The sequence below is a fragment of the Corylus avellana genome, chromosome 2, assembly GCF_965113065.1.
Source record: "Corylus avellana chromosome 2, dhCorAvel1.hap1.2, whole genome shotgun sequence".
In the NCBI taxonomy this organism is placed as follows: domain Eukaryota; kingdom Viridiplantae; phylum Streptophyta; class Magnoliopsida; order Fagales; family Betulaceae; genus Corylus; species Corylus avellana.
The window spans coordinates 8,382,910-8,408,007 of NC_142491.1; the positions used below are offsets into that span (position 1 = coordinate 8,382,910).

The 25,098-nt window shown below is 33.8% G+C and overlaps 3 protein-coding genes across 3 annotated transcripts; 1 reads left to right on the plus strand and 2 right to left on the minus strand.

Annotated features, from left to right (window-relative positions):
- The first annotated feature begins 4,507 nt into the window (after positions 1–4,507).
- LOC132166471 (uncharacterized) lies at positions 4,508–5,954 on the plus strand. The gene has a single exon (XM_059577291.2). The coding sequence runs from the start codon at positions 4,759–4,761 to the stop codon at positions 5,701–5,703; it is 945 nt and encodes a 314-aa protein (XP_059433274.2). The 5' UTR covers positions 4,508–4,758; the 3' UTR covers positions 5,704–5,954.
- Positions 5,955–12,526: 6,572 nt separating this feature from the next.
- LOC132188457 (putative purine permease 11) lies at positions 12,527–15,711 on the minus strand. Its single transcript, XM_059602915.2, has 2 exons — positions 15,502–15,711; positions 12,527–13,843 (listed from the first exon to the last, which is right to left on the minus strand). The coding sequence occupies exons 1-2, from the start codon at positions 15,506–15,508 to the stop codon at positions 12,753–12,755; spliced, it is 1,098 nt and encodes a 365-aa protein (XP_059458898.2). The 5' UTR covers positions 15,509–15,711; the 3' UTR covers positions 12,527–12,752.
- A 3,097-nt stretch (positions 15,712–18,808) lies between these two features.
- RAB6A (Ras-related small GTP-binding family protein) lies at positions 18,809–24,289 on the minus strand. Its single transcript, XM_059579286.2, has 6 exons — positions 23,987–24,289; positions 23,242–23,312; positions 21,976–22,064; positions 20,932–21,043; positions 19,827–19,917; positions 18,809–19,169 (listed from the first exon to the last, which is right to left on the minus strand). The coding sequence occupies exons 1-6, from the start codon at positions 24,101–24,103 to the stop codon at positions 19,023–19,025; spliced, it is 627 nt and encodes a 208-aa protein (XP_059435269.1). The 5' UTR covers positions 24,104–24,289; the 3' UTR covers positions 18,809–19,022.
- Positions 24,290–25,098: the final 809 nt, after the last annotated feature.

Genomic DNA, 25,098 nt, shown 5'->3' on the forward strand with positions numbered 1-25,098 from the left:
ATATTGTAGTTTTTTCAACGGTTTAGATTTAATCTCAAAACATTTTTATAAAAAAGAGAAAAAATAAAATAAAATTTGGACCGTTGAAAAAAATAAAACACATATGTTGTAATTTTTTTTTTTTTTTTAGTGGTACCCGACCTAAATCCTTTCCCACTATCCAATTCTAAAAGACAAGCAAACTAATTTTTGATCCCCTAGGAATGAGAACTTGCTTGAAATGAGTATTCACCGTTAGATGCAATAAAACAATATATCGATCATAAAATGGATTATTATTATTATTATTATTATTATTTATGAAATGGAGAGATTGAGTTATATATGGTGCCAATATTATTATTATTGAGATAATCACATTTAAAATGTGTATTTGGATTTATCCCAAGTACTAAAAGTGACAAGTTTAACTTGTACACTTGGTGCTAATAACATTATGAGTCATGATTCAGAGCACGCCTGGCTAAATTTTTTTTTTTTTTTTTTTTTTTTTCAAAAAAATTAAAATAATAAAATAATAATAAAAAAAAAAATCACGGCCGGCGTGCTTCACTGTTGAAGCACGCCGGGCGTGCTCAATATCTTTACCCTAACATTATTGAGATAGTGACATTTACAATTATCCATGTCAATTTGTCTAATAATCTGTTATATATATATATATATATATATATATTAAAATTTTAAATAGAATAATTATCTTCTGTTTGACCATAAATTGATGGGTTTACAATGGATCTCCTAACTTATTATTTTATTTTATTATCCTTTGAAATAATAATAAAATATATCAAATCAAAATTATTATTTTTTACCAGCATTAAAAGGGAGATTTCAAAGGTATATATATGCATATCGAAATGTCTGTATTCAAAGTACTGCAACCGTGCAAATTCATTTTCATGCATGACTCAAATGCATCGACGTCGTTTTGTGGGGGTACGATATTGAGTAATGAGTGGCGTGGGAAGATATGGGCCAATTTGGTGGCTTGTGATGCTGAAGATTTTTTTGAAAAGCCCATAAAATAGATAGAATTACAAAGTGGCCTCAACTTTCTTTCATATTGTAGATTGGAATTACCAGCTCCTCTTTGACAAGCCATATCCACAGGAAATGCCTTCATCCATCTTATAGTTTACAAGTAGGGTAACGTGGATTTAATGTAAAGTTTCCTTTCACTTTCAAATTGAAAGTTCAGGCAGGGAGTTAAATTGAGAGTTTTTGAAATTTATGGAGATCTTTTCAAAACGTGCGGTAGTTTAGAGGTCTAAAGTAAAATTTCCTGTAATTTTTTTTTTTAATAGTTTAGATTTAATTTCAAATTTGTTATAAAAGACCAACAATGTGTGAAATTAAATCTGGCTGACACCTAAGCCAAATCTGAGTAATATTACTCTTTCTTCACACTCATTCTACACTAGCTGACACAACGTGTTTTAAATGACTGACATGAAAATCCATTTAAAATACGACACGTTAACAAGTGTGAAATGACTCAATAAATGAGTGTGATTATTGAGAGTGAAGAGTAGCGTTTCTTGTATGAGTATTTGGCAGCCAATTTGATAAAAGATCATATTAAACTTAGAATGTCAACAAAATTTAAATTTCTTAATCAATTGTTGACTTATTTTTCGATTGTAATTATGGTGAAAAATTAATATAAAGGCACATAACAACTCTGTAAAGAGCCTTTTTTATGTTTTCATTCAATTATTTTGCCTTACACAATTAATTAGACAGCAAGAAAACCATAAATCTTACAAGTTAATTAAAGTCCATTGTCTAAGAATAATGATGTTGAGCTTAGCTTCACAAGTCAATGAAGACAACCCAAAGTAATCGGCACTCAATGGACTTCACAAGACAATTTAGTTGTTTGATTTATTTATTTCCTTATCCTGTTTTCGTCTTTATTTGCCTTATTTAGCATAAAACTCACATGTTTAAATAAATTTTACTCCGATGATCCTCTTATTTGAATAAATACACTTCGGACAGTAAATTATTGGGATCGGAATCTATGTTTTTCATGTCTCCGCTTAAAGTATTAGTTGAAACATGTTATGTAACGTGGAAGAAACAACACAAAAGATCAAAGAAGAGGAAACTTCTTGGATTTGACAAGGCATGCAAATGAGATTGTAATATTTATTGTGTTGGTTGCTCAAAAGATATATTAGGTGGTGGAAATTACTTATGTAAGACGTCAAAGGTAGCGGGGCCAATTCCTCGCCCGACCATTTCAAATGAACCTACCCTACGACGGTGGGGCTTATTAAGGGACAATAAACACCAACTTGAACCTACGAACAAGTCATAGCATTGGCTGTCAAAATACCCCACAATTTTTATTTATTTATTTTTTTTGGGGGGGGGGGGAAACACTACTTAAAGCTTAAGGACATGTTTGGGTTTTTTGAGTGTTAACGGCACTTTTAAGCTCGTTAAACATACACGCACTACTTAAAGCTTAAGGGCATGTTTGGGTGCATGTTTAAATTTTTTGAGTGTTAATGACACTTTTAAGCTCGTTAAACATACACGTGTATGTTTAACGAGCTTAAAAGTGCCGCTAACACTCAAAAAACCCATTTGAAAAAAGAAATACATGTTTGGTTAAAAAAATTGAAATCGCTTTTAAGGGTTTAAAAAGCCAAAAAATGGGCCAAATGGCCAAAACAAACTTTATGCTTTTACCAAAAATCATTTTTTTGACTTAAAAGCTTTATTTCTCAAATACAATCCCGAACATGTTCTAAACCTAATACACTCGATGTCCTTCCCATTTTGTAGGGGTAAAAATTGTGAAAAATTTATTCTTGCTCCTTTTGTTTTGGTTAAAGGTACATGAGAAGTGACTTTTTGTCCGAATAGGGAGCCCGCTGCCCGTGCCCTGCCCAAGCTCCCTTTACAATTTTTCATATCGTAAGGAATCTGAACTCACTTGTTATGGAAGCTCCAATGCGATGCCCCCACATAATTTATTTACTTTTCAAACTAAAAAAAGAAAGAATTTTAACGTGAACATAACCTTTTTTTTTTTTTTTCAAATTAGACTCCAATTTAGTTTATGAAAATGTCACGTGTCCTCTAAGCATACGAATAACATTAACAAGTTGTTGGAGAAAATTTTATTACAAGAAATACGTGTTTTTTACGTGCCAAAAAATACGTGACATTTACATAATTTGTGTTTGAAGAACTCCTTCTATCCTAATTTGGATGAAATTTTTGTCTAATCCCCGTAAATCAAGCAAAAGTCATTGCTACCCAAGAGCCATGGCCTGGCATATCTATTTCAAGTCAAGAAGTCTTGACTCTGCCCTAAATTCCTAATATCACGTTAGACTAATTCCTTTACAAATTAATATATAGTGGTCAAGATTAGAAAAATAAAAAAAATAATATATAGTTGTCAAGGTCAAACAGATCACTGTCAAGCTCTTCGTTTCTTACTTTTTTTTAAAAAAAAAAATTTATTTATTACAAATATTAATTTGTAAAGGATCACAAGTCAAAATTATCCTAATGTTGCATTAGGCAATAGGAAATAGATGCATTTGTTGGTATTATTTAAGCCCAAATATGTTAAAAACATCATTGCCTGTGGAGTGAGGGATTTAATAAGGCTTCGTTTTTAACATTCATGCCCCCTTTCTGTCAGGCTTTTGGGTTGTACGCAAAAAGTGCATAGTACTGTCAATACATAGACCTACATCTTGTCCAATGGATATTCATGTATAATTCTCCTTCATTTTATACAATTTTTTTTTTTTTTTTTTTTTTTAGTAACATGGTATTAAGGTTGTAATCATACCTTCAAACCCATTTTCCAAAAATAATAATAAAAAAATTTAAACCCACATATAATAAGTATTAAATTTACTATTTACTATCGGTTTAAACTTTTGAAATAAGTTATTTAACTTTTTTTTTTTTTTAACCATCTTCCAATTTACATTCTTTAGCACATGTTTTTGGATTGGGGTTTTAAATATTTTAAAATCAAATCGTGTCTTCATCTAGAGTTGATGATTAAGGATAAATAATAATAAAATAGAGTTACTCATTTGTACCATTAATTATTACAACCTGATTTTCAATTAAAAATATATATATATTAGGAGAAAAAAAAAAGGGGGGGAAGAACCAGTCAGGCTCCTCAAATTTATTGGTCTTTAATAAAGTCCCTTATCCGTAGAAAAGTTCAACGACTCCAGTCTCGGACAGTTAAAAGTAAAAAGAGTAAATTAGGAAGTAAACGAAGAAAAGATAAAAAGGTAAACAACGACTTGTTAATTAATCACTCACACCCCTAATCATTACAAATCAAACACAAGTCAATTAACTGGAGTTACTCAAAAATAGGTGCCTTTTTATGGTGATATTAAGTTTAACCCAACACCAATTGTTTTTTACGGCCTGCTTGCCTTTTTCTTAATTCCTAACATACCCCTGCACACCGTGGCCTTCAATTTAATACTCATCATCCCTCCTCCCCCTCCAACGCCCTCGCACAAGTACTCCTCCTCTATCACTTCTTTTCACATCTCTCTTTCCTTTTTCCTCTCAGAAACTACGAAGAAGACAAAGCTTTCCCCTTTGATTTCCTCTTCAAAAGTCTTCGGTTTTGCACAACGGTTAACACCCATATGATCACCTACTAAAAATACATATTTATTTATATATATATTTTTATATATATATATATATATATACACGTAAATTTGTAGATATAGTTGATAGTGTTAAATGAGGTGTAAGAAACATACCGCCGATTTCAGCGGCACCGTCGGCGTCTGCGCTTCCTGTCTCCGGGAGCGCCTCTTCGAACTAATCGCCAAGCAGGCGGAGGCACAGCAGAAGGCGCAGCTGTCGCGAGCGGAGTCACGCGCCTCTGCTTTGACGGAGGATCCCAGGAAGTCCGACGCGGCTCTGCCACAGCCGCCTCCGCTGTCCTTCCCTCGGTCCGTGTCGCCCTACGTAGCTCGGCGCAAATCGGACGAGTCTACGTGGCAGCACAACACCTGTTCAGACCGACGATTCTACAGCACTCCGCAGGTGGGTCCTACCTACGCGGCCAACACCTTTGCCACCGTTGAGGCTTGTAGGAAGAAGAACGGGGGGAGGTTCTCGCTGTTGACGAGACTGTTCAGGTCCAGATCCGAGAAAATCGAATCGGATCCTAGGGTTTCGTCTCAGGAATCGTGCGGGCCCTCGTCGTCGGGGACGATCGCTTCTTCTCCCCAATGGTTCTCCGCGATCTTCTCCGGCAGCCGGAGAAAGAATTCGCGGCTCTTCGTCGTAGAAGAACCCTCTGCCGCCGAGAACAGAAAGTCTCGCCCGATAACCGATCGAGGAATGTCTCCGGTGAGGACGGCGGATTCGGACAATGAATGCGATCGATCTCCTTCAGCTAGCGGGTACTCTTCGGAGTCGTGGAGGTCTCCGGCGTTCGCGGTGCGCAAGGCGCGGCAGGGACACAGCCGGAACGTGCCTGGAATGGCGTTCTGCCTGAGCCCGCTGGTGAGGGCGAGCCCTGGCCGGCACTGGAGCAAGAAGGGCTTGCCGCCGGATATGGCGGTCTCCGGAGAGGCCAGGGCTCCGATGAAGCCGCATCTCTCCACGGCAGCGTCTTTTTGCAAGAACCGGTCGAGGAAGCTCGCGGATTTCGGGAGAGTCCACCACAACCGTTGATTCTATTGACCGTTGACATTTCCCTCGCCGTTGATGGTGCTCTCACGTAAAATTACTCTTTTTACCCCTATATTCCTTTACGTTATTCGTTTTTTTTTTTTTTTTTTTTTTGGTATGGTTCATAATTTTAAATTACAAATGAGAGAAAGAGAGAGAGGATTGCGTGTTTCCTTCATACGAATGTTCATTATCACAGACAAATTATTATTTTTTCTTTAATGTGAATATGTGATTCTTTCTAAATTACCTCATTACCCTCCTCTTTTTCACATCTATTATGCTTTTTGATTCCGACCGCCCAAGGCACTCTATGGTTGAGAAAGTATTCGGTACGTCTCAGGAAGCATAGTGGCTGATGCTCCTCTTCGCCTACTCTGAATAATAGTGGTACCCAGAACCTTAAGCAAAGATAAATTTGGGGGGTGGGGCCAAGTGGTTGAAAATTGATCTGAGTGGAACTAACAATGAGGTGGTGGCATCCTGTCCGTCAACTGTGTTTGAAACCTTTCTGGCGTACAGTGGTGGTGGGGCCTCCACAAATTTAAGCGTGTCCTGCGCAACAGGGAATAGTATTGCCTTTTCACATTTCCTTCCGTGTTTGATCATTAATGGGGTGGAGGCTGTGTGTCTGATGGGGCAGCGATGCAGTGTTACACAGAATTTAATGCTCCCACTGTGTCCGTTAGATCAGAATATCATCAGATGCTGTTGGTGTTATGAGCGTGTGGTGCGTGTGTGTTTTCGTGACGATTGCTGGGACCCGATCTAATGGACCAGACAAGATCTTCTTTATCTAACGGTCAGGAAAAGTGGGGTCAAATGGTCTGGGAAAAATGGGTTCTTTGTTTGGTCTAGATCTTCAATTTAAAGGGCTTGTGGTGCTTCCTAGGGAATGGGAATTGGTACGGCCTTTGTCCTTCTAAACCGTTAGATTCTATGACTCTTTTTTTCTTTTTGCACTTTTTTTCAAAATAAATTTAAAGGCACAATCTGGTTTTTTGAATTTCCTGGGGATTTTCTCTTGTGGGGGCATGGGTAAAGTTCTAGAACTTATGGGTCTTTTCTTCTTTTTCTTTGCAAGAGATGGGATTTATGGTCCGCCTTGGACTTTGAAATTTCTAGCACAAGTGAACTTAAATGTTGATACCTATATATTCTAGCCTTTCCATGTGCCATCATTCATTGTTCTTTTACTACATTATTACGTGGCCAACTCTTAGCGGCCAATTTGGTTTCACTTTTTCCCTTTTTTATGTGTAGATTAATGTTGCTCTCTACTCTCATTTTATATAGACCGATGTAACATAATATGTTTTAAATATATATTTATATTAATCGTTTAATAAAAATCACTTAAAACATATGACTAGTACCCTGAAGTTTATGACACTTAATACACGCTGCATTCCCATTACTCACAATTTGATTTGGGAGACCATATAATTTTTCAAATAAGTAATAAAAATTGATAGATGTGATAACAGATAATCTATCCTCTCAAAACTTGGAATTAGTCTTTCAAATCGTACTGCAATTAATGGCTAGGCTAATTTCCAGCTGGCAAGATGTGTGGTCCTAGGGAAGCCAGGTATGATAATTGATAAAAAAAAAAAGTTGGTCAAATTGAATTATGCAGCATTTAACACACTTATAATGTTTGAATCTTAGCTCATTACACCCTGTAGTCTGTATGTAGTCTGTATCAACCATATACCAACCCTCATGAATATATTTTATGACAAACTTCTGTATGCCCACTATCTGTCTATTTTGGGTTGCATTTTTTTAAAACGGAAATCTATAGATTTCATTTATAAAAAATAAAGATTGGTTTGCAAGTGATTAGTTTTTGGTAGACCAAGTTCTAATTTTGAGAGAAAAAAAAAAACTACCAACCAGGGAGGTTTATATGTTGTAACTATAGTTTTTTTTACTGCACTTAAGCCAAATCTAGTTTTTCTGTGGGGGTAACACTCTGGTTGATTCCCTCTATGTGCCTAAGGGCGGATCTATGCGTTGGGTTGGGAGGACGAATGTTCCCCAAAATGTTTAAAATTATTGATAAAATATCCATATTTTAAGAATTCGTCACCCCAAAATGATATATTTGTCCCCCCAAATTCAACATATTATGAGTTTTTCTGTTTCTCTTGCATATATATATATATATATATATATATAACAAAAGTGTAGAATATGATGAAAATATCTGTTTTTTTTTTTTAATTTATTTTTCTGAGTGATTATTATACAGTCATTTGGGTTCACAATATTTATTTTTTGAACCATTTTTCTTGAACCTCAAAGATCATATTTAGTTTATTTTGCTAGTTGTCTATATTATTGTGTGTTTGTGACGCCATGAAATTAAATTTAAGACTTTTATGCTTTTATTTTATATAAACACACACGTATATATATATTTGAATGTGTGTGTTCCGTCCCCCACACCAAAAATCTTGGTTCCGCCCCTAATTTTTTTTTTACAGCAATTAGGTCAAATCAAATTTTTGCGGGGGATAACAACCTACTTGGCTCTCTCTCTTCCATAAGCTTCCATAGATCATATATAACCAAAATGCTGACTGATAAGAACGAAATGGAATCATTTCATCACCAAAAATAGAATCTCCTACTATTAATTTGAAGTCTTGATGACTATTCTCATAGCAGCAACCGCCATGAGATGACATCTAGAAAGGGAGAGCTATTTTTGTCTCTCATCCTCCTCTAGAAAACAACAAAAGGAAAACAATAGGGCAATCCAAGCTTAAAGGCAATCGGCATATCCTTCAAGGCAATTGTCTTTCATATCTAAAATGAAATTATTCCATTATCTATATATGGGACATTTGTCTTTCTTCAATTGATGGCAATATCTTTTTGTCAAACATTTAGGTGAATGGTTTGTTAGGAATTTGTTTGTCTTACATGGGGGTGGGTTAAAATAATTTAACCAACTTACTCAAGCACTCCATTGATTTCATATGGTAAGAGGTAGACACCATACAAGTGCATTGTCACCTAATCTTGTTGTCTTTCTCAACTCTTCTTCTTATTCTTCTTTCCTTCAAGTTGAAACTTGAAAATTTTAAGAAGGGTCCCTTATCATCGGCTTAATGATACAGCTATTGTAGAATGAACGTTGTTAGGGAGTACTATAGCTTTTACTACAAGCCCCTTACAAATTGACATAGCAGTTCACATGGTACTTACCATGTCAACCACTAAACATTAAATTTGATTTTGTTTGTAAGTCCGTGTGACACTTAGAGTATGTTTAGAATTGTATTTGAGAAATATAATTTTTAAGTTAAAAAATAATTTTTGGCTAAAGCTTCATTTTTAAGCTTTTGCCAAAAGTGCATTTTAGCCATTTTAAAGCTTTTTAAACCCTAAAAACCGCTTTCAATTTTTTTTTACCAAACGGATACTTTTTTCTTCTACCAGACCTTTTGAGTGTTAAACACACTTTTACACACCCAAACAGACTCTTACTACATCAGCTACTAAAATAATTAAATTTTATTGTGTTTGATGTAGTAAATGCCACGCGGACATCAAGTCAATGTGGGTTACCCTTGTTAAATTTGCGAGGTTTAAAAAGAAAATATAACCTAACCCAATATATAATAAGCTTCTTGCATTGATTCGAGGAACATTTACCATTCCATTCATATAGTTATTTTTTTATTTTTCCTCATTCCTTTATTCTTTGATGTTGTGTCTTTCCTAGGAAAATGTTCTTAAAACCTTTGTTTAGAGACAATCACGGATTAACCGGTTTGGACACCAAGTCAATGTGGGTTAGCCTTGTTTAAACAATCTAGGTAAATCAGGAGTTAAGGTAACAATATAATTAATTGCCATTTAACATTGAAGTCTTCTTTTTTTTTTTTCTGGTTTATTTATTTATTCATTAATCATATGTTTATCCAAATCCCAACATTTACGTAATAATAATAAAATAATAATGTATAGAAAAATAATAATAAAGTCAACAGAATTAACAAAAAAAAAAAAAAAAGGATTAAAATTTACCGACAAGCCTTAACGGCTCAATTTTTTTTTAAGTGTTTTGAACTAATGATGTTAAAGAATTATAATATGGCTTTTGTTTTGTCAGCCACGAGGCTCTCGATTGATCAATGGTAGTGAATTTGTTTGTTAATGATTTTTTTATTTGTTGTTTTTAGAATAAAATATTGATAAAAAATTCAAAATACAAGATGTTTACATATTAAAGCAATACAAATGAAGTTACTGTATATATATATATATATATATATATATATATATATATATAATTTTATTATGACTGACTTAATAAAATATATTCCAATTACTTTACAAAGCTAACCTGAAATGTTAAAAAAAAAATTGGTAAATTGGTTCATGTAGTTTGTGGTTCTGACAAATAATTTCGTGTTGGTTTAAAAGTGAAAACTATCTCCATGTGATAGATATGGTCAACTTGTGGAAGACACTAAGACAGTTTTACGTTCTTTTGCTAAATGGGAATGCCTTCATGTATGTCGCCAATCTAATGGGGCGGCACATGGCTTGACCAAAGAGGCTTGTAAACGTTTCATAAAGAAGACCTGCAGGTTTGAAATCTTAGGAGTTATCCGTGATATTGTATTGATGGAAAAATCTGTCTCCGTCTAAATTTTATTCAATGAAATTGAATTCCTTGTAAAAAAAGAAAAAGAAAAAGAAAAAGAAGAGTACCCAACAATTGCTAATTTCATACAAGAGAACAAAGTTTTGTCTACAAATTCATTTATTGTCAACAAAGAGAATGCGAGACCGCAACCACTGCAAAAATATATTAATTTCTTTTTCATTGACTTATTTGTTTTCCCTCTATTCCTTAATTCCCCTATCCCTTTTTGCACGCAATTTTTTGCATTTCCTTATCATAAGAAAGAAAATCTAAAACCAGTCCATTCCATGTAATTTATCTTATTAGTAATTAACTTTTTATTGTATCAAAAATGTACTCAAAAGTCTTAGAAATATGTTAAAAAAATAATTTAGTCTCTACAGTCAAATTCGGTTTATTAATTTAACAGATTTCGTTAGTGTGACACTAGCTTAAATAAGACAAATTTCACAATTTTATTGGCTATGACGTTTCACGCTATTAGAATATGTTAAGTCAGTGAACGGAATTTGATTATAAGGATTCAATTATTTTTTTGACACACCTCAAGAACCTCTAAACTCATTTTAATACCATACAAAGTTAATTACAAGTCAGATAAATCACTGATATTTTGCATTTTTCCCTTATGATAATGATACTGAGAATCCCTCCTGTTTGGGAATTTATGGGTTTTTCTTTTCCTACCTCAACAATAAAAATCAAATACAAATTCCCCAAAATTTCTTACACATTTAAGAATGAATTAATTGCAAACGACAAAATGTAAGCAGGAATTGTCTGAGTCAAGCATAGGAGTTGATTTACTTCTGCTTTCACATGTATTATTCTTCATACGCACACCAGTTTAGAAAGAATATTCTGTGATCAGTAAATCACATAAATTTTTTTATTTTGCATTTTCATGTAATATAATATAATTTACATGAAAATGGTTAAATTCCCTTTAATTACCTAACCCTTTAACTTAATCCTTCTATTATAATTTTCATCTCACTTTCATAAAAAGAAGATCACACGCGCAATACGCGTGACTCAAAATACTCATTATATCCATGCGTCATATAAAAAATTCGGGAAAAAAATTTAGTCGTGGGTCTCTAAACCATTGGATCGATGGCCAAATAAGCCTTTTTTTCTTTTTCTTTTTTAATAATATGAGGGTATAATTGTATTTTCACATATACGATAGATAACGTGATTAAGTAGAAACCAGATTAATTAAGTAGCATATCATACTCTAGGGAGCTTGGTCAACTTATCCGATGGTCTAGATTAATTGCAATTTTTCATAGGCTGCCATCTTTGAATCTTCTAGGGCAGATCCATCATCAAATGATAAATATCCAAAGCTCGATTCTTAAGTACTCTGATGTAAGTGATGTTACTTTGCATCTCCTTAAATATTTAACTTGTAAACCATTATTTTTGGCAGTTGGTGAAAGAGACTTTACGATAGAATACTGGACAAATGCTTCTTTCTTCTAGAAGGATAAATTCTTCTTTGTTCTAGATGGATACAATGATACAAATCTTGTATTTGAAATACAAGATTTAGTGATATGAGGTAGGTCCAACTTGTTTGTGAGGCCGATATAACGCGAGAGGAGAGCACGGACTCGGGTACCCCATAATTTGGGCAAAAAATGCTAAAAAAATCCCAGTTTCGCTAGGATTAGGGTTTCCTAAAATTCGGGCAAAAAATTTCAAGAGACCCTGGTCTGATTAAATTGTATCCTCCCTTCCCCAGACAATAAATTTCCCATTAATCTGTCAACAAAACCTAAATTCCGACTAATTCATACCATTATTATTATTTTTTTTTTTAATTTGGGAAATAAACCCACCATCTCACCCTCTAGAGAAAGAAAAACTCAATTCTCTCAAGAAGAGGACTGGAAGAATCTCTATAATAGATCTACCCCCACAACTGTAATGGCCAGTCATATATTTACTAAAGACTTTGGTCATATTGGTTGAAAGTTTATAGAGCTGAGGATGCAATTTCAACCAACAAAAATACCAAGTTAGCTTCACTTGCACTCATATCAGAAATTGCATCAGCTTCTGTGTCCTGTTGATAATGGTCAATATCAGAGAGAAAGAGAGAGAGAGAGAGAGAGAGTTCATCAAAGTTGCTTTCAAATGTACCAATCATAATTCAATGGGAATCTAATAACTTCATTTCGATGGGGTTTTCAAAATATACAAAAAAGATAAATAGCTGTTAACAGGATAATTTCCCTAATCCTAAAGAACAGCTACAAAGCAATAAACCTGTGAGCAATATGCTTCAATGTGAGGCTGGCATCAGTTGCACCAGGGGACAATTAATCAAAGAACAGCCACAATATTCAGTTTCTGGGCAGCCTTTCCCAATTCATCAACATGAAGAATTATTCTGAGATTCACTAACATCATTTCGTGCTCTTCTTGCCTTAGCATCATCAATATAATTCTGGTAAATATAAGATGCAAAACCCCAGAAAGCCAAAAGCATAGCAATTACCTTGACGCCATTCATCTTGTCATGGAAAACTATCACAGAAGCAATAGGAGTAACAGCCAAAGAGGCAGTACTGATAACATTGGAGAAGAGAGATGACACCACAAAAATCAAGCCCACAACACCAACAGCACAAATCTGCCAAGTCACAGCTGTCCAAACCAAAGTCATTACATAAGAAACTCTTCCTGTACCAAAACCCTCCATTTCCCCATGCAAACTGTTCCATTCTCCACTTGCAAAAAGACCCACAATAGAAACACAAGTGGCAACAAGTGATGTATAGATTTGCATTTCCAAAACCACAGAAAATGTTTCCCTTTTTAGAATTTTTTGGAAGGAAAGCTGCATCAGGGAAAGCAAAAGAGAGTAGAGTGCGGAAGCTGCAAGGGTACAAAGGAAGCCAATGATATATTTCCACTTGGAAACTCCTGACGGTCCTTCAGAGTCATCATTGACTGCAATCAGGGCAGCAGATAATGAGAGGACAACCACAGAGTTCAGAATTAACATAGTGAACTTCTGGGAATTAATGAAGTAAGAGAAAACAGCATTAAAAGCTAATTGGGATGCACATGTGAGGGAGTAAGTAGAGGCAGAGAGGTACAAGAGTCCAACAGAATACATCATGTTATCACCAGCTATGAGCACTCCAAGAGAGAAGTAGATCATGGCAAGAACCTTGATAGAGGTTGGGGTCGAAGAAGTTGAAGGCTCTTTAGAGGAAGGAATAAGAAAGAGCGGGATAAAAAGGACTGGGAAGGCCGCAGTTTGGACAAGAGTAGCCATCCATTTACTATTTCCACCCTGGTCATAATAAAATCTCCCAAGAAGAACAGCAGCAGATTGGCCCAAAATGAGGAAGAAAATGTTTATTGCAACCAAAAACCACCAGTGCCACTGGTTGAGTTTTCTCAATGGCAACTGGTTAGTCGAGGGTTCATCTTTGAGCATCGGTTCCTGATTATCTGTAGTTGGGTATTAAACACATAAACAAGTTTAGTACCTTTGTAAGAAGATGGATTTCATCAATCTACTACAAAAATTTAGAAGTGGGAGAACTACTCAAACTTAAAGGGGTCAATCATAAAATATTGAATCAAGTATAGAAATATTTATACAGATTCTGCCCACAAACTTGAGGTTTCTGATACACCAGGTACATAGCTAAAACCACCATATCTAATATAAACTATTGGTTACTTATCAAAATAGTTTGACATGAAGAAGACCTGCATCAAGATCTAGTAAGAGTATGATGTGGCAATATGGTTCTCCAGTGGAGAAAATATCTCATACATAAGATGCTCCTCTACTTAAAATTCTGGCGAGTATATTCTTCCATAATCTTTAGAAAAGATTACATAAAAATTGCTAATGGTAAACATAGTCGGATTTTTTTTATTATATATATATATATATATATATATATATATATATATCAAATATACAAGATGTCTTCTTAACAAGTTGCCTGCGTGCAAGCATCTATCAGTTTGACCACCCAGAGTAATGATACTCAAATATAGCCTAGAGTAACATGATGGTTTATCCAAAGTAAGAACTACAAAAGGAAAGCAGAGAAGCCTTTTTAATCTTTATAATCCCAGAAAACTAGATGGGAGTACTTGATTCATACACACACACACACACACACACACACACATATTTAGTCTCCAAATCGCATGGACAAATGGTGAAAAGCAAGCAGTGCTATCATTCTAAATAACACGGTAAAAACTGACACTTTCCACTTGTAGCCATTTTTGTGATCATCCTTGTATCATTGACAAGATGCAAAATTAGGGTCGTTCAAGGAATAACCAAAGAGCATGCAAAGAACCTCATATGCCTTAATTTGATAGGATAGAAAAATTCACACACATGCTCTCTATTAACTGAAAAGAAAACAAAAACTGTTGGTATATGGCAATGACAATTAACTACACTCTCAATTTTTTACTTTTATTTCTATTTCTAAAAAAAAATGCAAGGCGTTTTTTTTTCTTACGCTAAGTTAAAAGTGTGCAAAACAACACTAAAAATCAATTTAATTCAAGAGAGGAGTAAGAAAAGAGAATATCTAATCTTACAAATAAAGAAGATTTTTATGATTGTCAAGATTCCAATGCGTCCAAAACTAAAGAGTTATACTAGCAAATCATAAAAGTTGAGCCTTCTCTCCGCTTAAAGACAAGAACAAGGTAGAAAAATGAGTACCAGATACAGGACTTTCTGATTTTCTGCGGTACCAAAAAATTAAAATTATATTTTCTTTGCTTTTTGCATTCTCTCAGCAACCAAACAGAGCATTGAATATGATTCGATGACAACCCAGAAACATATAGATTAAAACAAACTAAACCCATCTCTACTTTCTGTTCCAAACATTGAAATCCGACTACAGACTACTTACGTCAAATTAATTGATATAACAAGTAACAAAACGAGAGAGAATTGGCATGGTGATTGGAGCATCATATACTGATTTGGTGACGACCCAGAAACATATAGATTAAAACAAACAAAACCCATCTCTAATTTCTCTTCTAATCGCTGAAATTTCATAACTTGGTTAAAATTACTTAATATGACAAAAAGCAGAGAGAGAGAGAGAAAGAGAGACCTGTCATGGTGCTTTGAGTCACTGGGATTTAGGCCTCCAAAGATAACGATTAAGATTAAATTAGAGAATAGCGGAGCTTTTAAGAGGGTATCGCGTAACACTGATTTTATGCGATTCCCACTTCTTTTGTTCTTTTAGGTTTCTGGAGAAGAACAGAGTTGCGCTGGTTCGTGGGCGGGCTCCCAATGATGACAGCTGAGAAATTGGGAGCCAACGTGCACACACCTCCACAATTAGAGTGTGCCACGTTTAAATATGGTCGAAGCCTGAAGAGTGGGTAAACAGAAACCAAAAAGCACTCAAAAAGTGTACGACCAGCAGTAGAAACCTTGTACCAACTTTATAATGATAAAAAGGGTATTGTTGGGGTGAATATTTTCTCATAATTTATTTTCTTATCTTTTTTTTGTACCTGTATAAATATTCTTTCAAATAAATATTATAAGAAAAAAACGAATGAGAAAAGCTTTTATCATCAAAATATGATGGGAGCAGCAAAAGTAATATCCTAAATCTAGGGTCGCAATTTTTTTATTCCCTTTTTAGGTTTACTTTGGTATAAGAAACACCGATGAAGTTTATTGTAGCATGCAGGTAGGGGTGCGTATCCGTTCGGTTCGATAGAGTCATTTTCGATCAATTAATTAAAATTATTGGTTAAATCAGTTAATTGAAATTATCTAGGGGAGTCAAGGCGGTTACAATAACCGCTAACCGTAACCGCCTTAACGGTTAGTAAATTTCATTAACCGCTAACCGCTTTTTTAAAATTGGGCTTTTTTGGGGCTTTTTAATCCTTTTTCGGCTTTCTTTAGCGCTTTTTGGGCTTTTCTTTACCCTCATTTTTTTTTGTTGGTATTTTTAGTGTTTTCTTGGGCCCAATTGCTATAAAAATAGCCCATATTGAAAAATAAAAAATATTTGACCCAAAATTTACATTTACTTGTACTTTAAAAAAATTTCCTTAAATATTAAATCATAACTGGTTAACTTTTTTTTAAAAAAATAAAATAAAAAAATAAAAAACACAACATATAAAAAAAAAGTTCAGAATTCAGACAACTGTCACAACATATAAAAAAAGTTCAACACAAAACATATAAAATAAATTCAAATAAAACATTAAATGATACAAATAAAACATTAAAACTTCATCAATCATCTCATTTAGTCCTCTAGCAAATCCTGCGGACATCAAAAGAAAAAAAGTTATAAACTTAAACATAATAATATTAAGGCACAAGCATGTACACATATCAAAACGTGCTTAATATAATTGTATTGTAATTAAAATATTATGACAATTCAAAAAATGATAACCTTCGTTACTAACAAACCTCTAAGCAAAAGATGAAGCAGCACTTGAACTTGAAGATTGAGTCACATCTATGAATAAATAATTAGAATAAATTAATAAATAATGAAAACTAAATGAAATTGCAAATAACTAATTTATAAACATTTACCAAGCTTATCAAATTCTGTCAAAAACTCCTCCAACTTGCCATCGCTTAGGTGGTTCTTCATCCAGTTGTGTGTACAAATCAAGGCTTCAGCGGTAAGCGGAGACAATGAACTCCTAAAGCAATCCAATACTCGCCCACCGGTGCTAAATGCGGATTCATAAGCAACAGTGAAAATAGGAATGCCAAATACATCACGAGCTATCTCTATGAGGATAAGGTATTTGGACGCATTAACCTTCCACCAACCTAAAATATCAAAATCTTTTATTGTTTTTTCACATTCATTCAATGAATACCGATCAAACTCCGACTTACATGCCAAATCATCATCTTCCTCAACGTGTTGGGAAAATATATAAATTACTAAAATTATAATGATAATACATTAATAGTTAAATTGCGTTTATAAGTAACACATTAGTCATTATTTAATCCAATGTCAATTACTGAATTTGATATTATACGAATCATATCATCATTGTACATTAATAATATGATTCACTTGAAGTCTTTAATAAAGTATTTAAATTGTCATTTAATCATATGATTAAGTATTGATATTATACATTTTTATTATTCATATGCATATGTAGACTTATATAGACTTATAACATATATAGACTTATAAGTTTATAACATACATTAGAAATAAGTTTCTAGATATTTAATTGTTGTATTAGTATGAATTGGTATACTTATGAGTTATGTCATATTATATATGTATAATTTGTTATTATATAATCAAATGATTTAATGATCAATTGATCATGTGATATAATCATATAAATTATAGTGATAATATATTAATACTCAAATTGTGGTTTAATTATTTAAAAAAAAATTGTGATTTAATGATCAAGTGATTATGTTATATGTATAAATATTTTTATAATTATAATTATAAAAATATATTATATAAAAAGGTGGTTAGTGGTTAGCGGTTACGGTTAGTAAACCCAATAACCGCTAGGCGGTTATAGCGGTTAATACGGTTAAGCAGTTAACGGTTATAGCGGTTAGCGGTTAAAAACCGCCCGCATTGACATCCCTAAAATTATCGGTTAAATCAGTTAATTTACCGATTATATTTCAATAAGGATTTATTTTGAATGTTTTGATTAAACGGATATTTCGGTTAATTGGTTAACCATGAGTTTGTTTAATTAGGCCAAAAATTGATTGTTTTGGGGTCCCAAATTGTTTTTTTTCGGCTAAAATAGTTGATTAAACAAAACAAATTTTAAATGGACCCATTAATTAATACAATAAGAGTCTACCATACATATGTTCTACACTCCTACTAATAAAATAGTCATAGAATATTTATTATTGGTTAATTATATTTATTATTAGTTAATTCGGTTACTTATCGGTTAAATGATAAAAAACTATTTATACCGATTAACCGAACTGAATTGACGTCGGTATAAAAATTCTTAACCAATTACCGACCGACTTCTGGTGGTAGGCGATTAATGTCGGTTCGATTGCAGTCGGTAAGCAGTCTATAGGCGGTAAACGGTTAATCTGCCACTCCTTCATGTAGGGGGCTTTTCAAGAGATTTTGTTGCTACTAATCTAAATTCTAATCCACCAGTTATTTTTTTTATTTTTTTCAAGATTTCTGAAACTAATCTAGCCCAACTTATATTATTATTATTATTTTGGTTGATAAAAGCAAACATAAATATTTATATTCACCCACTTGTCAATGTCCTCCTTCCATTTGTTAAATCTTAAAAAAATGGGTAAAAGGTGTTTCCCATCGACGTGAGATATGCAAACAAACAAACACAATCGCTTTTCATTTAAGAGTTCCAAAAATGGACCCATACAACTAGGGCACACAATCGCTTTTCAGAGTTCCTGAGTGGTTCCATTAATTTTCGTAAAACGTAGCCAAATGGGGCCTAAATCTTTTAACAATCAACCAAACAAAAAAGTCCGACGCTACAAAAAGGGACAGCTAGAACTTTACAGACACCTGATATGATTAGAAACGCATCAAGGAAATCCAGCAACAAAGTTGGAGCTTCGATAGATCCAAGCTGTGTATCAACAAGCACATCCGCTTGACGCTGGTTGTGACTGCGTCCCTGCCGCATTGCTTGACTTGAGATTGACGTCAACCATGTCTTCTTGCTTGGTCGAAGAAAGTGTTTCCATTCCAGGTAAGGCTGCTGCAATCTTCCGAAACAGTGCCTGCAAAGGGTTTGGTAATGAAGACTCAGTAGGTTGCACAACAATGAGATTTGTAAAAAAGTAACGTTATTTAGTAAGCTATTACACAACTGCCATACAACTGAAATAATATAACAGTGAAATCAGTATTTGAATCAACAAAGGCTTCTAAAAAATAAGAGCTAATTTTTATTACCATATCATCCTAATTGTATAACAGTCGTATAACAATCTATTTCTCTCCAAAAAGAAATATATAGACAATCAGAAGTTAACATAATCTAATTTGCACAAAGATGGTGCTTTTCTTTCTTTCTTTCTTTTTTGGCTGGCACTCCCATTGTGTTAATTACATTATGCCAGCTTAAATGTTTGGCAGAAAACAAACCAACTTCATAAAATAATTTCAGAGACCCCAAATTCTCAAAAGCATAAACTACTTTGTGACCACCTCGGCCGATGAACTGTTGTCATCTAGAAAATTCTCCCAATCCAAAAAGAGACCAATCAAATGATTTTAACCCTCTGAAGAAAACAAAATCTTCAGGACCTTTGCCAAAAAGGAAGTCAGTAGTATTTGGAGTGCACCCAACTAGAATCATGAGCATTTAACATTCCATCATCAAGCCATAACATTTGTATAAACAGCCATCCAATTAAAGAATATCAATAGCTTACCTTTATATTGAAGCCAGCCTTGGCACTAGTTTCAATAAACATAACATTGAGCTCACGAGCTTTGGCTTCTCCTTCCTCTATAGAAACTTGCCTGTCCAACCATTCACATGATGTCCATGTCATAATCACAAAAGATGGCAACATATATTTAACACAAACAAACTAGCATAATTAACATTCACACACGATCTATCGGAAAACTTTGAACAGAAAGTGATCTCTGTAGCTTACATGTAGGTGAACAAAATATTCCCCATTACCTAATTTATACAGTTGTGTAAGTTTTCAATTTTCCAATGGTAGTTCAGAGTTAGCCATGTAGGAAATAAGGTAGAGCTCAATTTGGTGAAGCATGGATATGAAAAATATAAGAGCACAAATTAGTCAGACATATATATAAAGACGTCCTAAGGCAGAGTTGCAGAGAACGTAGAGCTCAACATTAGCATGAAGGCCACCTTTTGCAACCTTACTTTTTGGCACTGACAAAACGTTTTCCATTTTTTCTCTCTAGCTGACCTCACTTCTAAGTCGTTTCATTAGATCTACAGAGTCTATAGAGAACCATGTTACACCATTCACATCTTAATAAGAATAATAAGTAATACCATTATGATAAGGAAGCAACAGTTATTATGGAAAAGGGGTTGTCTTTGAAAAATGGGAGAATTTTCAATGCATGCTTGCTATTTCCTCCAAAACCACTGGAGAACCCATTTTTGAATTAAAATAATAGAATTTTTCCAATTACTTTTTCAAGTTCACATAATCCATGACATTTGACGAACATCTTCTTCTTATATATATATATAAATAGGCTGTTAACAATATGTACTGGATATCATACTCTTCAAAAGCATGAAACTATTATTTTGCGTTATCACACCTCTATCAGAAATGGTTAACCACTTTCAATTATGGGATTCAATATAAATAGAAGAGGTCTGTTAATGTAATTCAAAACTATGTACTATCCATGTAAACACCTAGCATTTGTCACTTTTTTAAGAAAATTTCTCACTTTTGATGGCAACTAAAACTGCCATTTAGAAAAAAGGGGCAACTAACATTATCCATAACTGTGGACAAGGCAGTATATCATTACCTTTTTTCCACAAGATCTGTTTTGTTGCCAACAAGTACAATGATAACATCACTTCCACGCTCTGTGCGAACCTCTTCAATCCATTTGGAAGTGTTTAAGAATGACTGTCTGCCTAAGGAAAAGATATGCCTAGATTTTTAGCTTGATTATGCATATAAAGCCCAATTAATCAATTTAAATATAGTAGGTGCAAAACTATTTGGGGCATGTTTGGTAAACTTTTTCAGAACTCTGGTTTTTATAGGTAAATTACACACGCACCCGGTGGGACTTGAACCCACGGCCTCATCCTCCACTTTGCTACAAAGAGAGGAAGTATCTTCACTTTTCAAACACTGAAAAACACTTTTCAGATAATATTTACCAAACAATTTTCATATGCGGCCTCCACTACAAACACTCTTCAAAACAAATCCCAAAACACTTCTTTGAAACGTTCTCACACGAAACTAAAGGAATATTTTGAAAACATGTGCTTTTTTTTTTTTCAAGTATGGAGGCTAACTTAATACTTGTAAAATAAAATAAAATAATAATAATAAAAAGAGTTGGTCATGCGATTACTTCCAACAGAAGAGAAGCGGTGGTCGTGCGGCGCAGCCACCCTCAACCGGAGAGAGGGGTGGCCAGCCACCCTTGATTTTTCGCTTTTTTTGGTTTTGTTTCTTTCAATTTTTTTAAAACACCTCTCATACTTTTTTATTTTCAGAAAAACTTTTCAGTTTACCAAACAAATTTTCTTCAATGGACCCCCACCACCAAAGGCATTTCTCAATTTTCACCTTTTCAAAAACTCTTTTCAAAACATGGAACTCAAAACACTTTTCAAAAACTTCACCAAATATACCTTAAGTTTCTGAACGAGCACCTGCTAAGTCAATACATTTTAGGCTCATAAGATTGACATATTAGCTCAACAGTTGTATTTGTTCAAGAGGCTATGATTAAATCATTCTACAGGATGCATGAACAAAACATGGATATGCAAGTGACTAATTGAGACAAAATTTTCCACAAGAAAGAAAACAGAGTATAAGAACGTACTTGCAACATCGAATACAATGACCGCCACAGAGGAATCCCTGATATAGCTTGGAATGAGACTCCTGAACCTTTCCTGCCCAGCAGTATCCCTGTCATACATTTCAAGATTCGATGTTTCAACCATGGAAATGAATTAAGTTTAAAGAAAACCATTTCCAGAATCTATAACTGCACTAGATTTATGGAAATACTAGACATGCTTTTCAGTAAAAAAAAGCAACGAATATACAAGTTCACAAAGAATAGCAATTAAATGCTCTTCCGCTCTAACAGGAGGCATTTTAGGATTACCAGTTTGTTTAGTGGAGGCTTTTAAATCTTGACAAAGTTTCTACCTTGTGGGGATTTTTTTTCTGGGGGGTGGTTAAAGGAGTAAAGTTCCAAAAGCAAGTGCGCCTACTACATCATATTTTTCACCCCTGAAAATCCACATCACAGTGTTGAATAATAATGTTTAAAGCATGGAATGAGTGCTAACCAAACACAGTAGTTAGAAAAAGAAACAATCCCATGCTTCCCATTGAAAAAATAAACAGAACCAAGTTTCCACTCACCACTTCCTAACCCTTGACATACATACTCTATAAGATCATGTTGCGCTTGTATGGGACCGGTTTCAAATTCTGAGGCAGGTAAGTTGGATTTCAAAATTTTTTGAAAGAATTGTATCCAGTAGCAACGAATTAGAGCTTTCATTGAGATGCTATGGGACATATATGACCATACAATTTTTTAGATTACACAGTGGCGGAGCCAGAATTTTTCTCATAAGGGGAGCCAAACTAATGAAATAATACTAGTAGAAATAAAGTTCAAATATTATATAAAAGAAAAGGTTTCAAAACATAAACTTTTGTTTCAATAATGAAAAACTAAACATCTTATAACTTGAAAATAAATAGTAAAAAAATAAAATATCCAAAAATATATGAGAAAATTATGAAGGCTTTGCTAAGGATAAACCAACACCCTTTATGTAACAATCCCAAACCAGATGTCTCTAATACAAAGTAGTCTGAGCACAAGAACAGTACAGCTGGATATATTTTTTTGGATATATATATATATATATATATGCATGCATGTACAAGACTTTTGTTCGTTTATTGTATTTTCCCTAAAAAATTGGTCAACATTAACAAATTAACACAAGACTTACAACCCCTTTAAATTCTTTATCATCATGGAAGGGGATTGAAAACAGAAATATAAATAAATTTTTAGTAGTACTATACGGATATAAAAAGTCAATTACTAGAATCTCACCAGAGCTGCAACCGGACTGTTCGATCTTCAAGGTACATAGTCTTTGACAGGAAATCGATACCAATTGTAGCCTGGTCATCAGTAAATGACAAATATAAGCTAAAAAAAAAAGTCTAACTGATGAAACTTATACTACACACAGAGATCTCAAATAAAGCAATTGAAAAAAGAGAGTATTATCTCTCAACTAAAATAAAAGGCAAGTTTGAAACCTTCATGATATTTAACTTGAATGAGAGGTATAGGGGTGGAATTAGAGTTCGATGTTAGATTATCTATTCTGATATTAAATTAAATTACCAATTATTCTAAAAGTTTAAGTTAATAGGAAATAGTAAACATAATTGCTTAGCCAGTGCCTCCAACCTGGTAGAATAATGATTAAATGATTAATTCACCATTTCTCATCAGCTTAGCTGCAAGCAATCATAAAGAGAGGCGTCGTTAAGCACCTTGATTTGTTATTCTGAGAAATTTCCTTTTAATTGCTTGTTATCTAAAAGACTCGACTATTGAATTATGATTCAAATATAGTTCCTTCAATCTCTCAATTCATAAAATCTACACACAATAATATAACAGGGGAAAAAAAGCCTCTTCAAGAAATTCAGTTAACAGTTAACACCTAGATCAACTATAACACAAAAACTTATACATCACACAAATCTAAATTGAATCACAATAAAACCTAAGAATCAACCAAAGCCAATGAGATCCAAAATTTCGGGTTAAGAACAAAATTTACTTGATAGGTGTTGTCGAACTTGTCATACATGAAGCGCGTGATTATGCTGGTCTTGCCCACGGACTGGTCCCCCAAGAACACGAGCTTGTATTTGGCCAAAGCCGATACGGGAGCCATTTCGGATCGGATCAGGTTCGAGGTCGAGATCTCGGCGGGGAATTATCAGCGGATTTCGGCCGGAGAGTCCGAGATTCCGGTGCCTCAGCTTTAGTGTTTTTGGTTTATATTAATTACGCGTTTTGGGTACGTTTTTACTTGCTGTCTTGAAGAGCTCGTGTGTTTTGCGCGTGAAATGGTTTTGCAGAGACGTCTGCGCTACGAAGTTCCCGGGTTGTGTGTTTTTATATTATATTGGATTCCCCATAATCTACTATAATAAGACAAATGTTATATCTCGCGTATTTTATTTAATATTTTAGTAGTTATTTATTGTCATTTTATTAACATAGAAACCTAAATATTAATTTTTTAGAAATAAAAAAATATTGAATGACACTTATTACAGTATGCTGAGTGAAGGAAATTTGTTTCCTTTTATAGCTGTGTGTTTTTATTTTCTCAAGGAAAAAATGCAAAATTAATCCTTGTGACCTGATTTACAATTAACTCCATATGGTATCAAAATGAACTCAAAAGTCCCTGAGGTATGCCAAAAATATAATTTAGTCTCTAAAATCAAATTCCGTCAACTAATTTAACAAATTCCTTTAATATGACACTGATTTAAATAGTACAAGTATCACAATTATATTGGCTATAATGTTAAATCAGTGAACGAAATTTGACTATAGGGACTAAATTATTTTTTTGGCATACTTTAGGAACTTTTGAGTTCATTTTGATACCACAAGGAGTTAATTGCAAATCGGGTAAAACACAAGGACTGAATTTACATTTTTCCCTTTTCTCAAAGATAGGTGCTAGGTCTATACAATCTTTTTTTTTTAAAAAAAAAAAAAAAAAAAGACAATTACAAAGTGAGGTGACAAAACATGATTGAATTTCTCAAAAATTGGATTTATTTTCTTCTCAATCATGTTATGCCATATTATTTTGTAAAATATTTTGTAAGTGTAGCATTCATCTTTTTCAAAGAGAATGAGTACAAAAAT

Coding starts and splice junctions, on each gene's coding strand:
- LOC132166471 (XM_059577291.2), top strand. CDS start 4,759: ATGAGGTGTAAGAAACATACCGCCGATTTCAGCGGCACCGTCGGCGTC.
- RAB6A (XM_059579286.2), bottom strand. CDS start 24,103: ATGGCTCCCGTATCGGCTTTGGCCAAATACAAGCTCGTGTTCTTGGGG. Junction 23,313..23,986: donor AGTTCGACAACACCTATCAA/GTAAATTTTGTT, acceptor ACTGATGACCAG/GCTACAATTGGTATCGATTT. Junction 21,044..21,975: donor CATTGTATTCGATGTTGCAA/GTACGTTCTTAT, acceptor TCTTTTCCTTAG/GCAGACAGTCATTCTTAAAC.